Genomic DNA, 15,897 nt, shown 5'->3' with positions numbered 1-15,897 from the left:
CCTTCCTCCACCTGGCTCCTTCTCACCCCACTCTTCCCGAGTGCCCAGCTGCTTCTCACCCTTCCTGCCTTAGCTTAAATGTCACCTCCTCCCAGCTGACGTCCTGGACTACCCTACTGAGGTTAATTCCACCTCTAGGTCCATCTCCATCTTAATCCCAGCGCCACCGTGTGTGTTCTCCAGTGCACTTATTAAAACTTACACTGCCCTTGCCTGCCTTCATGCTTGCTGTCTGTCTCTCTCCTGAGCCTGTAAGCACCAGAGAGGGAGGAAATTGCTGTTGTGTTCACCACTGTGGTTCCAGCAGCTGCACACGGCACGTGGGACGTGCCCCGGAAACACTGTCCGGAAGATCAGAACCAGGCTTCTGCTTCAGGTTGTCCTGAGGTGAGATGGCCTCTGATGGGGTCACCAGAGGTCAGTTTCTCCTCTTCATTATTGGAAGACACTCCCAGGCCTTCCAAATAATGTTTCACTGCAGACCGGGGCTGGCATCGACTCTGAAGCACATCCCTCATCAGGCCTCCTGCCTTTCCGGGGGGCCCTGGGGACGCCCCCGCCACCTGATTCAGCTCTTTCTCTGGCCTCCACCTGCTTCGGCTTCCCACGCCCCACCCAGGCTTTGGCAGCATCACCCTGAGTAGGGGAAGAGCTCAAGCCAGCCGCGAGAGGAAACGCCGGCGGAAACCCAAGGGAGGCGCGCGTCTCTGGTCGAGGAGCTCCCCCTCTCCAGTGACACACCCGGACTCTCCAAGGCCAGGACAGAGAGGAGCATCTCTCTCGCACCCCAGCCCCGGGCAGGGGCGATCGAGGAGGCGGGGAGGAGGCGCTGTGGCTCCCAGGCGAGGCCGACCGGAAGCCGGGAAGGCAGGCAGCCTCGTAGGCCTCAGGCCTCGGCCCCACCGGGCGGGCGGCGCCGCCTCGGGGGTCCCGTTGCGAGGCAGGACCTCGGTGCTCAACGAGAGCCCAGTGTCCCAGGAGCTCCAGGCTCTGACCGCCGCGCGGCCACAGGGCGGCCTGGACGCCTGACCCGGGCCTTAAGGGGGCGCCCCTGGGGCAGGCGGGCTCGGGGTGGGGGGGTCCCCGCGCTGGGCCAGGGGCGGGGGAAGGGTTGCCGCCGGGCAAGGGGCTACGGAAGCCGGGCTTACCTCGCGGCGGGGCTGCCGAGCCTCCGTGTGCCGGAACTTGGACACCTTGAAGCGGTTCATGGCGGCGGGGACAGCGGCGGGTGCAGCTTCGGGGACACGGGCGTCGGCTCTCAGGTGCACGGCTCGCAGCCGGGACTCCCGCCGCCTCCGGCCCCACCCGCCGCCTGCCGCCCGTGGCCACTCCCCCAAGCCAATCGCAGCCCTCTCCGGCCTGTCGGGCCACACCCCCATCCCCCTCTCCCTCCGCGCGCACGGCGCAGGCCCCACCTTCCGGCCAATCGCCGCTCGACCGCCCCTCGAGGCCACGCCCCAATGCCGGAGGGTGGGAGTCGCGGACCGAGAGGTCACGTGCGGCGAGCTGTCCGCCCCCGGCCGGGTTGGGCGTGCAGGACCCTGGACCACGGCTGCGATTTCGTGGGCAGGGTTTGTCCCCGGGAGGCTTTCCAGGGTTCGGGGCACGCCCTTCTCCGGGAGGAGGGAAAGCAGAAATAAACTAGCTCCATTTCGGAGACAGGGAACGCTCTCAGGCGCCGCTGGCACCGAGTCACAGGGATAATGAATGGCAGCAGAGGAGAGCCCGTATCTGATGCAAATCCCTGCCGGTGGGACCTAAAGGCTCCACTTCTCACCCACCCTGCTTAGGTCAGGTGGGCTCCGTAGGAGGGGGTAATGGAGCCTTCAGCATCCCTTATAAGGGCAAGTCTTGGCAGCAGGCCTTGGGCGCTGTGGGCCAAGACTCCTGGTAGGCAATCAATCAATCACAGATAAGCTGAAACGGCAGTAGATAAGAGCTATGGAGAATCCCTTGAATGGCCAATTTGCCCAACCAGCGCTTTTTGTTTAGTTACCGAACAAACCTGGGGTCATTCATTCCACAAGCCTTTCTCTTCGCTTTGAAAATTGACTCTGTAATTCCAGAATAGGCTTTCTGCTTGATACCAGACAGAACACCTGCTCAGGCGTGTCTGGAAAGGGGACTTTGATCTGAGGAAGACGAATGATCAGTCGCAGTGGCCAGCTGCTGTGAAAACTCGCTTTCCGCAGCCGGCTGCAGACAACAGCTTCAGCTGAGGCAGGATGCCTAGAGGGTCATTCTGAAAGCTCGGCCTGGCGACGAGCATGCATGGATCCCTAAAATGCAAGTTCTTTTTTTCAGTTCTCACAGGTAAACTGTGACCACTCAGAGGCCATTACTGAGTTACGAGGGAACTTTGATCTCCATAGACTGTCAGGTTAAGTTGACTGAGCTGGGATTTTGAATTTTGAGCAGGCTGGCAGCCACTGAAGTGTAGCTTTCCCACGACATACTCTTCAGACAGTGGAATTCCAGCAGCTTTGCAAAAGGAACCATTAGTGCAATCTTCAGTTGGTTGGTTGTGGTGTTCAATTATTGCAGACATCGCTTGTGCTTTTTATAAAAAATTGTGGCAAAAAAAAAAATATAACATTTTTACCTATACAGTTCAGGAGTGTTAAACTTTTTCATGCAACACTGGAACTATAGCCATTAGACAACAGCTCCCCATTTCCCCTTTTCCCCAACCCCTAGTAACCATCATTCTGCTTCCTGTTTCTATGAATTTGACTACTTTAGATACCAAATCTAAGTGAATACTACACCATTTATCCTTCTGTGACTGGCTTATTTCCTTTGGTGTAAGGTCCCCATATCTGCAGACCAAATTTAGCCCATGGAATGTCCATTTGATGCTTTCAAACTGTGATGCTAGGGAAGACTCTTGAGAGCCCACTGGACAGCAAGGAGATCTAACCAGTCAATCCTAAAGGAAATCAATCCTGAATATTCATTGGAAGGACTGATGCTGAAGCTGACACTCCAATACTCTGGCCACCTGATGCAAAGAGCCAACTCACTGGAAAAGACCCTGATGCTGGGAGAGATTGAGGACAGGAGGAGAAGAGGGCAAAAGAGGATGAGATGGTTGGATGGCATCACCGACTCAATAGATATGAGTTTGAGCAACTCCAGGAAATAGTAAAGGACAGGGAAACTTGGTGTGCTGCAGTCCATGGGGTGGCAAAGAGTCAGACACAGCAGAGTGACTAATCATGTCCATTTGTTACCTCTAGGGGTTAAAGTTCTGACCCTGGCTGTGCTGGGTCATGTAACTCTTGCTACAAACTAGGGGCTGGTGGAAAAAAACTAGAACAATGTCAACTTTTCGATTGCCATAGTGACCAACTTGAGTGCCATAGCAGGGGAGAGGGAAGGGCCAGAGGGACATCATCAAGGCCCAGAGAGTGACCATCCCACATGTAGCCAGGTCCATTCTGGCTGGAGAGAGTGATTCTAGTAGAGAGTTCAGACCTGGAAGACTGCTGCAGACTTGAGCAGAATACATTTCTTCATGGATTGCAAAACTCAACTCACAGCCTGCAGGATTCTTTCTAGCCCCCTAGGGCTAGAATTACTAGCTTTGTCTCTGCAATCCTAGAATCCCAACCTCTCTGTTTGCTTATAAGGACACTGGAAGACACCTCTCCACCCTCAAAGGCAGTCTATCAAAATATGGATCAAATTTCAACAAAGGGAGGATGTCTGGTTAGCTAGGTGCATGGCAAGATGATGTCAATTTCACAGGTCCTATTTCCAAGAGTAATAATGAACAAGAATTTGGGAGTCCAGTTGTAGTGAAGTCCTCATTCTGGAAAAATCAGAAGTGCTTCATGTAACCACAGGAAGAGACATCAGCAGAAAGAAAAGGGACAAGCAAAAAGAAACCACACACACACACAAAAGCATTAAAGAGCCTTAGGATGCATCTTTATTTTATACTATGATGCTAAAGAAAAGAAGTATCTGACATGGTGTTCCCTTAATCTTCAGCAAGGTCAATGGTTTCCGTAAAGTAGAATTTTTGCGAGAGAGGGAGAGATGAGGCCAGCTGCAGTGCCAACAGCAAATTATTTAGATCTAGTTATCTGCCCCTGAAATGACTGTTTATTAAAATATACATTGAAAACATTTTTTTATGCATAAGCCATGTTCATTTCAAGAGCTGGCATAGAAAGGCATGTGTAGTTATGTCAACACAGGAAAAGAACTATTAAGCAAGAAAATACATTTCAAAAATGGAGAAAAACATGACAGTGTAGCTTGTGTTGTTATTTTCTTGTTTATGGAGGTGTACCCACGTAGTCTTGGGGTTCAGGAGTCTTACTACATCTAGTGATTTGTTCTGATTTTTTGCAAGTTATGTATATTTATTTTTGGCCACACCATGCAGCATGGGGGAATCTTAGTTCCACGACCAGGGATCGAAACCATGCCCCCTGCAATGGAAGCCCACAGTCTTAACCACTGGACCACCAGGGAAGTCCCCGAATATTTGAATAGAAACACACACTTTAACTTTTGTGGCGATAATTCACAACTAAAGGACATTTCCATAGAAAAGTCTGTCATGTTCTAAGGTGATGTTTTGCACTTTGGAGTCTGCTAATCACTGGGGGATCCAGAGTTCTCAGCATCTGTGATCCCCCCACCTCACCTTTTTATTCCATTTAAGAGTTCCTTTCAGGGACTTCCCTGGTGGTCCAATGGTTAAAAATCCACCTTGCAGGGCTTCCCTGGTGGCTCAGACCATAAAGAATCTGGCCACAATGTGGGAGACCCAGGTTCAATCTCTTGGTTGAGAAGATCCCCTGGAGAAGGGAATGGCAACCCACTCCAGTATTCTTGCCTGGAGAGTTCCATTGACAGAGGAGCATGGCGGGCTACACGGCATAGGGAACCACCCCCCTATAATTAAAAGAAAATGATAAATAAAAATCCACCTTGCAATGCAGGGGGACATGGGATCAATCCCTGGTTGGGGAACGAAGATCCCACATACCACGGGACAACTAAGCCCACAGGTCACAACTAGAGAGTCCATGAGCCACAACGAAAGAAGCTCCGTGACATGAAGAAGATCCCTGGTGCTGCAGCTAAGACCCCACAGAGCCAAATTAAATAAGTATTAAAAAAAAAAAAAGTTCCTTTCATTTTTCAGGTTTGTAAAACACTGCTGAAGTTTAAGCCTAGTTTGGGCAGAAGGGTATTCAGCTGGGAGCTGGAGTCACTTGTGGTTTAAAGGGCTTTTAAGGAAATCATTACCACGAAAGTCCCATTGGAAGTACCTGGGTGAGCCAGGCAAGGACACAGTTCATCTCCTGCTGCAGGGAACAACACCCATTGCAGAGGTCAGGCCTGGGAACATCTGGGCCCGACACTCCACACTTCCTTGGAATTGTCCCAGACTCTCTTGGGCTCCCCTGGTAGCTTAGATGGTTAAAGAATCTGCCTGCAATGCAGGAGACCCGGGTTCAATTTCTGGGTCTGGAAGATACCCTGGAGAAGGGATTGGTACCCCATTCCAGTATGCTTGCCTGGAGAATCCTCACGGACAGAGGAACCTGGTGGGCTACAGTCCACGGGATCATAAAGTCAGACATGACAAAGCAACTAACACACACACACTCTTGGGGAGGAAAGAAAACACTACTAGAGAAATGGTGAGCTGGCTTGTATTGCCCTTGAAGGCTTAGGCCCTTCTGCCCTCCCTGGAAGGGCTCCTCACTCACAGTGGAGAAGGACCAGCCACTCCATCACAGAGCCAAGGACTTGGGAGGTCCCTTGTACCTCAGGTGGCCAGTGTCCACTGGAAATCATAGGGTAGACCCTCTGGTCTCCCTTGGCCTTCAGTCCGGCATGTCCTGGTGGACCATGCTTCAATTCCCTGCTAGCGCTCACAGACCTCCTCAACTTGGGGGAGCCGGAGAGGGCCCAGTGGAATAGTAAAATGAGAAGTGAAGATGGGGAGAGGCTTGCGCAACTTGTCTGCCTCTTGCAAAACGTTTGTTTCTCCTTAAAGCTCAAGTTTTTGGCTTTAGACTGGAAAGGGGGGCAGCGGGAGTTGGGGGGAAGTGGTGGAGGAAGCAGACCCAGGACATATTCTGCCCGACAGTGTGGGTAGCTGTGTCCTGTGTGCTCATCCCAGTTTTTTAATCACAAGCCTGGGGAGGATCTGTTTGCGTTTCATCACAGCTGAAAGACTTGTATGGCACTGAAATAGTCTGTAGGTGAGGGTGGTAGTAAATATTAGCCCTGCTTCCTTTCGCTGTGAAAAGCAAATGAAATTCTGCATGAGGAAGTGCTCTGTAAGCCATCCAGAGCTGTATGACTGGGAACTATTGATCATAATCTATGAAGGCACATGGTTTAAAGGAAAGAGCTCTGGTTTGACTGTTAGAAGATCTTGGTTCACTGACCCACAAGCTGTGTGTCGTTGGAGAAGTCTTTCCACTTTTCAGGGCTTAGTTTGGTGTTGTTTTGCAGGACGCTGGGGAGAGGGTCCATTCGTAAAAATGGGGCTAGCCTCTGCCCTACTTAACCTAGAGGGCTGTGATTGTATCAGGAGGGAAAACATGAGGAAGTTCTTTGTGAACCGGAAAGAGACTGCCTGAAGTTGGTCCCGTAGATATCTCAAGGTGGTTACGTCCAAATAAAGATAATTCATTATCAGACTTCGCTGGTGGCACAGGGGATGGGAACCTGCCTGCCAATGCAGGAGACAGGGGTTTGATCCCTGGTCTGGGAAGATTCCACCTGCTGCGGAGCCACTAAGCCAGTGCATCACAACTACTGAAGCCTGTATGCTCCAGGGCCCAAGAGCCACAACTAATGAGCCCTTGTGCCGCAACTACTGAAGCCCGCACACCCTACAGCCAGCAAGCCAAAACCACTGAGTTCACGTGCCTAACGCCTGTGCTCTGCACCAACAAAACCCAAACACTGCAGTGAAGACCCAGCGTAGCCAAAAGAAAAAAAAAAACAAAAACCACTTCATTATCTTTTTCCCCCAAACCGCTCCTTTCCCAGGATTTTTAGTTTGGCATGACCACTGCTTAAAGAACATAAAAAGAGCATATTCATTGTCTCCAAACAACCATGACTCAGGCTGATTCAGGAAGCACAAACCAAGGACCACTTCTGTGGAGACTTCCCAAGCTTTGTACCATACTCACATTTAGTAATTGTATCATCTCCTATTTTTCTATGGTGATCAGCAGTGAGAGAAACCAGGAGCAGGCCTAGGCTATTCTCTCCAGGGAGTCTTTTTTTTTTTTTTTCCAGCTGTGTCTCTAGTTGAGGCATGCAGGTATAGTTGCCCCTAGTTGAGGCATGCGGGTATAGCTGCCCCGTGGCGTCTGGGATCTTAGTTCCCGACCAGGGATTGAACCCATGTCCCCTGCATTGGAAGGTGGAGTCTTAACCACTGGACCACAGGGAAGTCCCCTCACCAGGGAATTTTGCCAGAGGCTTTCTGTGTTGTGTTGAGGGCCTTTCTTCCCTCCTTTAGTATCCACCCTCACCCACTCCACTACCCTGGGGCTCTCTGCTTCATAAGAGATATAGGCTCTCTGACAAATAGCCTTCCAGCTACCCACTAAAACAAGAATACGTACCCACTTTCTGTATGGAGGATCTTCGCTGTTAATCACTACGGGGAAATAGATGGAGGAGGGGGACTAAAATACCAAAAAATGAGGGTTACAAGGCTGACAAAGTTTTCATACTAGTGAGCCCTCATTCCTAACTTACTCTGAGGTGGTAAATGAAAATCTCTTTGGCTCTTGTTCTCAACTTTTATTCCTCAAAGCTGTACTTCTCTCAACCAGCACCCTCCCGCCTCCCCTTAGGTTTTGGAATCCCTGTGGGCAAGTAACTATCAGCGTTTTCTCTGGTGTCCCAGTGCTTAGCACAGAGCCTCAGCACATACTGAGCACCTACTACATGCCAAATACAGTATGAAGGCTTCACACGGATTATCTCACTCTCTCCTCAGATGATCCCTTGAGGTATCACTACGCCCTGGTACTACTATGCCCATTTTAAGAAAAAGGAAATGGGCACAGAGAGGTAAAGTAAATTGTCAAGGATACACAACTGTTAACTGGCAGAGCTGGGATTCGGTCCCAGGCAGTCTGACTCCAGAGCCCACACTCTTAAAGCACTATGCTGTGCTGTGCTTAGTCGCTCAGTCGTGTCTGACTCTTTGCAACCCCAAGGACTGTAGCCTGCCAGGCTTCTCTGCCCATGGGAATTCTCCAGACGAGAATACTAGAATGGGTTGCCGCACCATTCTCCAGGGGATCTTCCCAACCAAGGGATTGAACCCAGGTCTCCCCAATTGCATTCTTTATCACCTGGGCCAGCAGGGAAGCCCAAAAGCACTATGCTGGAGACATTTAAATATTTGTTGAATATATCAAACAAACTTATACCCACTTCCCATCCCATGTCAATCTTTTCCTGTTTCTCTATGATATCCCTTGCTCACCTCAGTTCTCTGAATTCCCTAGCCCAAACTCTCAAGTATTCCTTGCAGTTTACAGCAGCCTCCTAACCGTTCTTCACTGGACCAGTGGTTTTTAACCTTCTTTCAATCTTAGAGCCTGTGGAGAATTTGACTGATGAAAGCTATGGATATTTCCCCAGATTAATAACCACATACACAAAAATCATGTGTAATGGGAGAGGGGCAAGGAGCACACATCACCTTAGATCCATCCAGGAGTCCTCAGGTTCCTTTCTATTGTTAGGGGTGGTGGTGGTGGGAGTGTGAAAGCGGAAACCCCTCTGCAGGACTAACCAGGCCAGGTTCTTCTTTCTAGACTCATCTCCAGTCATATATCCCAAGTTTAGCTAGCGCGTACAGGGCAAGTACTTTCGCATCTGCTTTTGAAGTTCTTGCTACTTAGAACACTCTTCCCCTCCACTCCAACCTGGCGCAGTTTTCACCAAAGTCCAACTCAAATGTTGCCTCTTAGATGCCTTCCCTGACACCAATCTGTCGGAGAAACCCCCTCGCCTGTGTGCCTGTAACACTGTTTATACCTTCGATAGCACCGACCACGTTATCTCAGTGGTTAAGATGCCTCTCGCCTCACTGTGTGCTCCTCCAAAGCAGGGATGGTGTGTCAGTCATCACTGTATCCTCGACGTTCTAGAACGCGCGTGGCACCGTGTAGGTACCCACAACGTTTATTAAACTCGTTTTTGGGTAGCTCGGCTCACAGTCCGCGATCGACAAGTTTACCACAGGTTTGGAGAAGACAAATAACGCTTAGCAGAAAGCCGAGCGATCTGTCCTTTTCGTGGTGAATCAGCCAGAGGAAGAGTGAGCGTGGAGCCTGGAAATAGGTTAACCTATTAAATAGGTTAAATAGGGAAATAGGTTAACCAAGGTAACCGCTTGCGCACACGAGTGAATAAGCCTCAGCTAGAAAACCTGAGACTCAGGGTCAAGAAAAAGGAAGCCGCACGGCATGCTGGGATCTGTGGGATGTAAGGCCGCATTGCACGCCGGGACTTGTAGTCCGGTTCCCTCCCCGCCCCCCCCCCCGCCCCCCCCGCCCCCCCCCCCCGCCCCCCCCCGCCCCCCCGCCCCCCCCCGCCACGCGCCCCGGCCAGGCCCCTCAGACCCGTTACATTCGGCTACATTCAACCACGTCTTTACACAGATAAGGTGAAGTATTGATCGTCCAGCACAGAATGAAGGGTCTTCTTAAGCCAAGTTACCAATTAGCACGTTTTAGAGTAAATACCTTTTCGGCGTCGGCAACCGAGAAAGCGCACTGGGTGCGGAAGCGCACGCGCAACGCTAGTAGTTTTTTTTTTTTTTTTTCCCCTCCCCCTCCCCGCTAGAGTGCCCGCAGCAGGCCCCGCCCCCGGGAGCGCCGGCTCCGCGCGCGTGCGTCGTCCTCGTGAGGCCGCCTTGAGCCGGGTGGCGCAGGCGCAGTGTCCCCGGGCCAAGATGGCGGCGCGGTACTCCACACGCTGGTTGCTGGTGGCTGTGGGGACCCCGCGGCTGCCGGCTGCAGCGGGGAGCGGGGCCCGGCCGCCCATGGGGGGCGTGGTGGGGGCGTCGCTGGGCCGCAATTTGAGCGTCACCGCCTTCCCGCCTTCCCTGGGAGGTCGCGGTCCCGGGGCGCTGCTGACATTGAGACGGGGTGTCAGCTTCACAGGTGAGGGTAGGCTCTAGCGCCCAAGGCCTGTAAAGGAGTGACTCTCTTCGCTCCAGCCACGAGGGTAGCGGGATGGAGTGTGTCTTCTGACCTACTTGCGGAACCGCTTTGGGGAGGTGGGCCGGCAGGAGGCAGAGAGGCCCAAATGGCTGCTCAGAAGCGGCGAAGGAGGAAGAGCTGCGTGGAGCCTCGAGCGGAGGGGACGAAACGCTCCGAGGCCGTGAACCTTCACCTCTCTGGCAATATTTCTGGAGGCCTCTTTCCCGCCATCTAGTGCTCCCCTGCCCAATTCCTTTCTCATCCCTCTACTTCCTAGCCTGTAGCGGCGGGGCAGAGGTAACTGCCATTCGGTGAGCACCGGCTCTTTGGCTCCGTGGGCACTGTGTACCTGGTCTCTCTTGATGGTAACAGCCCTACAAGGTGGGGATAATCATCCCCATTTTAAAGAATGGGAAACTGAGGTTCTAGCAGAGTTGACCCGCCCAAGCTCATAAAGTTAAATAAGGAGAGTTGTCTCGAACCTAGAATTGTTCTTTCAGAGCTTAGTCTCTTCTGCCACATGGTGTAGATCGAAGGGCACACTGTTTTTTAGAGGTCTTTATGTTGGTTATTGGGCTTCCCTGGTGGCTCAGTGCGGAAGAGAATCTGGCCTGCCAGTGCAGAAGATGCAGGTTCTATCCCTGGGTCGGGGAGATCCCATGGAGAAGGACATGGCACCCCACTCCATTATTGGTACCTGGGAAATTCCATGGGCAGAGCCTTGCGGGCTACAGTCCTTGGAGTCGGGAAGAGTCGGACACTTTAGGGACTGAGCACAGTGTGTTGCTTATTACAATAAAAATGCAAACTAATATTTACTAAGCACTTTCTATGTATGAGGCATGGATTGCTTCCATGAGGTAAACACTTACTATTATTTGGCCAAGCTGGTGGTCTTGTGGGATGTTAGTCCCCCAACCAGGAGTGGAGCTGGGCCCCTGCAGTGAAAGTGAAAACTCCTAACCACTGGACTGCCAGGGAATTCCTACTGTTATTCTGTTTTATAGGTTAAGAAACCGAGTCTTAGATGTTAACCTTAGAATGTCACAAAACTAGAAAGGGATTGCTCCTTGCCTGCTGCTTCTGTAATTGATGGGGGTGATCTTGAATTAGCATATATTAAGCTTTTTAGCTTAGCCATGGTGGTTTCTTATGCTGTGTGTTTGGGCAATGTCCTTTATAGTGAGATAAGGAAGGAGGAAACTGAACCACTAATTATGTGCCTGAATTGTGCTTGATGTTTGTGTCCCCTAGAATTTATGCAAATGCTATTTATCTATAAACTTACAGAGATGATTAATTAGAGGGGCCTGACAAGGTAATTTACTTAAGATAATGTCCTAATAAGATCCAGTTTTGTAATGCTTACATAAAAGCCAGTCATTATGTATCAGTAATTGTGATTGCCTTGTACAGTGAACACTGGTTCCAGTTGTGTGTGTGTGTGAGAGAGAGACAGAGAAACCTGGGTGGATTATTTAAATCCTTTTGTGCTGCTCATTCCTTAATTGAAAATATTTTAGTTTACAGGTATTTATTGAGGACTTGTCATATGCCAGGTTCTGTTCTAGGTGCTGGAGATACAGCAGAGAACAAAGAGATGGGATGTGATTTTGGTCAGGTGATCCCATTTGTTTATTCTGTTCCTGCTACCTATATTTCCTCACAGTAGTCTGCCCTGGTTTCCTCAGGATTTGGAAGTGATGTCATGCTGTATTTCTCAGTATGAGCAAAAGTGATCATTTTTAGGTTTTGCCAACATTTTCTAATATCAGGGTTGTTGTGAATAGCATTTGCCTGCATCTTTATGCTGAAATATAATTCCTTAGATATCTGTGAAGGTAAATTTGTTCATATCACATATGTACACATTTGGAGAACATTTTTTGGTGATTGTGTATGTGTGAAAGGAGACAGACAAGCGCTAAATGGGAGCCTGGCATGGGGTCATTACTGAGGAGCTATGCGGTCAGCTGTCCTTTTCCTCAAGTGAGCCCAGTGCCCACAGTGGGCATGTTTTGTATCAGGTGTTGAACATGTGTGAGAGGTAGTGTCCTTCATGGTGCTCTGTTACCTATCACATCTTAGGGCATCAACTCAGCTCCCAAACGTTGGTCTGCGATCTCATCGCAAATCCAGTAGTACAATTAGATGATGTTAAAACAACACTTTATATCTGACTTGTTCTCCCAGAGTGGAAGGTAGTTTCCTCACACCTTCTCCCAGAGTGGAAGGTTGGCTATCCTTGGAATGACTTTGGAGGCTTATCCTGTTCTGGCTTGTTCTGAAATTGTCCAGACATTTATTGGTCATATCTTGGGTGGCGGGGAATGTATCTATTAAGTGAACTCTTGCTGTATCATTGCTAATCTTTGATGCTTTGGGGATGGTGTCAGAAGCCATCAAACTTCTAGTTCAGTGTGATTTGTCTTTATATTCAGTTTTACACATTACTGTCTTCCTGTTCTTAACCCAAGCCCAAGTGGTCTCCTCATGATGTTGAACCTGCAGCTTCCAGAACCTTTGCCACTACCGACCTCTGCCTTCTGGATTAAAGGGGGATGGGGGGAAGAGGCAGGGTGGGTCAAGGTAACCCCTCACCCCTGCAGTGAAGCGAAGCGCTCAGAGACTAGCTCTGCTGTTTTTTCTCAAATATGACCAAAGAAAGTGGTACCTGCTGCTCCCTCACTGTCTGCTTTTCATATTTTAGGAAATCTAGGGTGAGTCGGGGGATGGGGATCCAGAAAATATGGATCTGCTTCCTGCTTCTGATTTGTAATGGCAAACCAGTATTCTTGCCTTGAGAACCCCATGAACAGTATGAAAAGGCAAAAAGGTGGGACACTGAAAGATGAACTCCCGAGGTCAGTAGGTGCCCAATATGCTACTGGAGATCAGTGGAGAACTAACTTCAGAAAGAATGAGATGGAGCCAAAGCAACACCAGTTGTGGTTGTGACTGGTGATGGAAGTAAAGTCCAATGCTGTAAAGAGCAATGTTGCATAGGAACCCGGAATGTTAGGTCCACGCTGCTGCTGCTGCTGCTGCTAAGTCGCTTCAATTGTGTCTGACTCTGTGTGACCCCATAGACCGCAGCCCACCAGGTTCCTCCATCCCTGGGATTCTCCAGGCAAGAGTACTGGAGTGGGTTGCCATTGCCTTCTCCATAAATCAAGGCGAATTGGAAATGGTCAAACAGGAGATGGAACATCAATATTTTAGGAGTCCGCAAACTAAAATGAACTGAAATAGTGAATTTAACTCAGATGACCATTATATCTACTACTGTGGGCAAGAATCCCTTAGAAGAAATGGAGTAGCCATCACGGTCAAAAAAAAGAGTCTGAAATGCAGTACTTGGATGCAATCCAAGTACAATAGAATGATCTCTGTTTGTTTCCAAGGAAAACCATTCAGTATCACAGTAATCCAAGTCTATGCCCCAACCAGTAATGCTGAAGAAGCTGAAGTTGAACAGTTCTATGAAGACCTACAAGACCTTCTAGAACTAACACCCAAAAAAAGATGTCCTTTTCATTATAGAGGACTGGAATGCAAAAGTAGGAAGTCAAGAAATACCTGGAGTAACGGGCAAATTTGGCCTTGGAGTACAGAATGAAGCAGGGCAAAGGCTAGTGGAGTTTTGCCAAGAGAACGGACTGGTCATAGCAGACACCCTCTTCCAACCACATGAGAGATGACTCAACACATGGACATCACCAGATGGTCAACACTGAAATCAGATTGATTATATTCTTTGCAGCCAAAGTTGGAGAGGCTCTATACAGTCCGCAAAAACAAGACTAGGAGCTGAGTGTGGCTCAGATCATGAACTCATTGCCAAATTCAGACTTAAATTGAAGAAAGTAGAGAAAACCATTAGACCTTTCAGGTATGACCTAAGTCAAATCCCTTATGACTATACAATGGAAATAAGAAATAGATTCAAGGGATCAGATCTGATAGAGTGCCTGAAGAACCATGGACGGAGGTCCATGACGTTGTACAGGAGGCAGGGATCAAGACCATCCCCAAGAAAAAGAAATGCAAAAAGACAAAATGGTTGTCTGAGGAGGCCTTACAAATAGCTGTGAAAAGAAGAGAAGTGAAAGGCAAAGGAATAAAGGAAAGATACACCCATTTGAATGCAGAGTTCCAAAGAATAGCAAGGAGATATTTAAGAAAGCCTTCTTCAGTGATCAATGCAAAGAAATAGAGGAAAACAGTAGAATGGGAAAGACTAGAGATTTCTTCAAGAAAATTAGAGATACCAAGGGACCATTTCATGCAAAGATGGGCTTAATAAAGGACAGAAATTGTATGGACCTAATAGAAGCAGAAGATACTAAGAAGAGGTGGCAAGAATACACGTAACTATACAAAAAAGATCTTCATGACCCAGATAATCATGATGGTGTGATCACTCACCTAGAGCCAGACATCCTGGAATGTGAAGTCAAGTGGGCCTTAGGAAGCATCACTATGAACAAAGCTAGTGTAGGTGATGGAATTCCAGTTGGGCTATTTCAAGTCCTAAAAGATGATGCTGTGAAAGTGCTGCACTCAACATGCCAGCAAATGTGGAAAACTCCGCAGTCCGGAAAGGTCAGTTTTCATTCCAATCTCTAAGAAGGGCAATGCCAAAGAATGCTCAAACTACCACACAATTGCACTCATCTCACACACTAGCAAAGTAGTGCTCAAAATTCTCCAAGCCAGGCTTCGACAGTATGTGAACCGTGAAATTCCAGATGTTCAAGCTGGATTTAGAAAAGGCAGAGGAACCAGGGGTCAAATTGCCAACATCCGTTGGATCATTGAAAAAGTGAGAGAGTTCCAGAGAAACATCTGCTTTATTGACTACGCCAAAGCCTTTGACTGTGTGGATCACAGCAAACTGGAAAATTCTTAAAAGAGATGGGAATACCAGACCACCTGACCTGCCTCCTGAGAGATCTGTATGCAGGTCAGGAAGCAACAGTTAGAACTGGACATGGAACAACAGACTGGTTCCAAATCTGGAAAGGAGTATGTCAAGGCTGTATATTGTCACCTGCTTATTTAACTTATATGCAGAGTACGTCATGAGAAATGCTGGACTGGATGAAGCACTAGCTGTAATCAGGATTGCTGGGAGAAATATCAATAACATCAGATATGCAGATGACACCACCCTTGTGGCAGAATGTGAAGAATAAAGAGCCTCTTGATGAAAGTGAAACAGGAGGGTGAAAAAGTTGGCTTGAAACTCAACATTCAGAAAACGAAGATCATGGCATCTGGTCCCATTACTTCATGGCAAATAGATGGGGAAACAGTGGAAACAGTGACAGACTTTATTTTCTTGGGCTCCAAAATCACTGTCAATGGTGACTGCAGCCATGAAATTAAAAGATGCTTGCTCCTTGGAAGAAAAGTTATGACCAACCTAGACAGCATATTAAAAAGCAGAAACATTACTGTGCCAACAGAGATCCGTCTAGTCAAAACTATGGTTTTTCCGGTGGTCATGTATGGATGTGAGAGTTGGACTATAAAGAAAGCTGAGCACCAAAGAATTGATGCTTTTGAACTGTGGTGTTGGAGAAGACTCTTGAGAGTCCCTGGACTGCAAGAAATTCCAACCAGTCCATCCTAAAGGAAATTGGTCCTGAATATTCATTGGAAGGACTGATGC

General features: G+C 48.9%; 2 protein-coding genes and 1 long non-coding RNA gene across 7 annotated transcripts in view; 1 reads left to right on the top strand and 2 right to left on the bottom strand.

Annotated features, from left to right (window-relative positions):
* The window catches only part of CORO7 (coronin 7), a 52,848-nt gene extending 51,560 nt beyond the window's left edge, over positions 1-1,288 (bottom strand). For all 4 annotated transcript variants that reach the window (XR_015154835.1, XR_015154836.1, XM_086375994.1 and 1 more), the window contains exon 1: positions 1,149-1,288. Coding sequence is in view for 2 of the 4 variants with exons in the window: in XM_086375994.1 (XP_086232120.1) it covers positions 1,149-1,208 (60 nt within the window). In the remaining 2 variants the exon portion in view is untranslated. The remainder of the gene's footprint in view (positions 1-1,148) is intronic.
* A 7,870-nt stretch (positions 1,289-9,158) lies between these two features.
* On the bottom strand, positions 9,159-9,907 carry LOC147345506 (uncharacterized). Its single transcript, XR_015154837.1, has 2 exons — positions 9,762-9,907; positions 9,159-9,363 (listed from the first exon to the last, which is right to left on the bottom strand). It is a non-coding gene; the product is annotated as an uncharacterized LOC147345506 (long non-coding RNA).
* Positions 9,908-9,956: 49 nt separating this feature from the next.
* The window catches only part of DNAJA3 (DnaJ heat shock protein family (Hsp40) member A3), a 31,208-nt gene continuing 25,267 nt past the window's right edge, over positions 9,957-15,897 (top strand). For both annotated transcript variants that reach the window (XM_086376000.1, XM_086375999.1), the window contains exon 1: positions 9,957-10,181. In XM_086376000.1, the coding sequence (XP_086232126.1) occupies positions 9,971-10,181 (211 nt within the window). In that variant the 5' untranslated portion in view covers positions 9,957-9,970. The remainder of the gene's footprint in view (positions 10,182-15,897) is intronic.

The sequence above is a fragment of the Bos grunniens genome, chromosome 25 (assembly GCF_055505025.1).
Source record: "Bos grunniens cultivar Pamir isolate PY7600 chromosome 25, Bosgru_T2T1.0, whole genome shotgun sequence".
Lineage (NCBI taxonomy): Eukaryota > Metazoa > Chordata > Mammalia > Artiodactyla > Bovidae > Bos > Bos grunniens.
The sequence above is the reverse complement of the archived record's forward strand: the minus strand, read 5'-3'. Positions and strand labels throughout refer to the sequence as shown.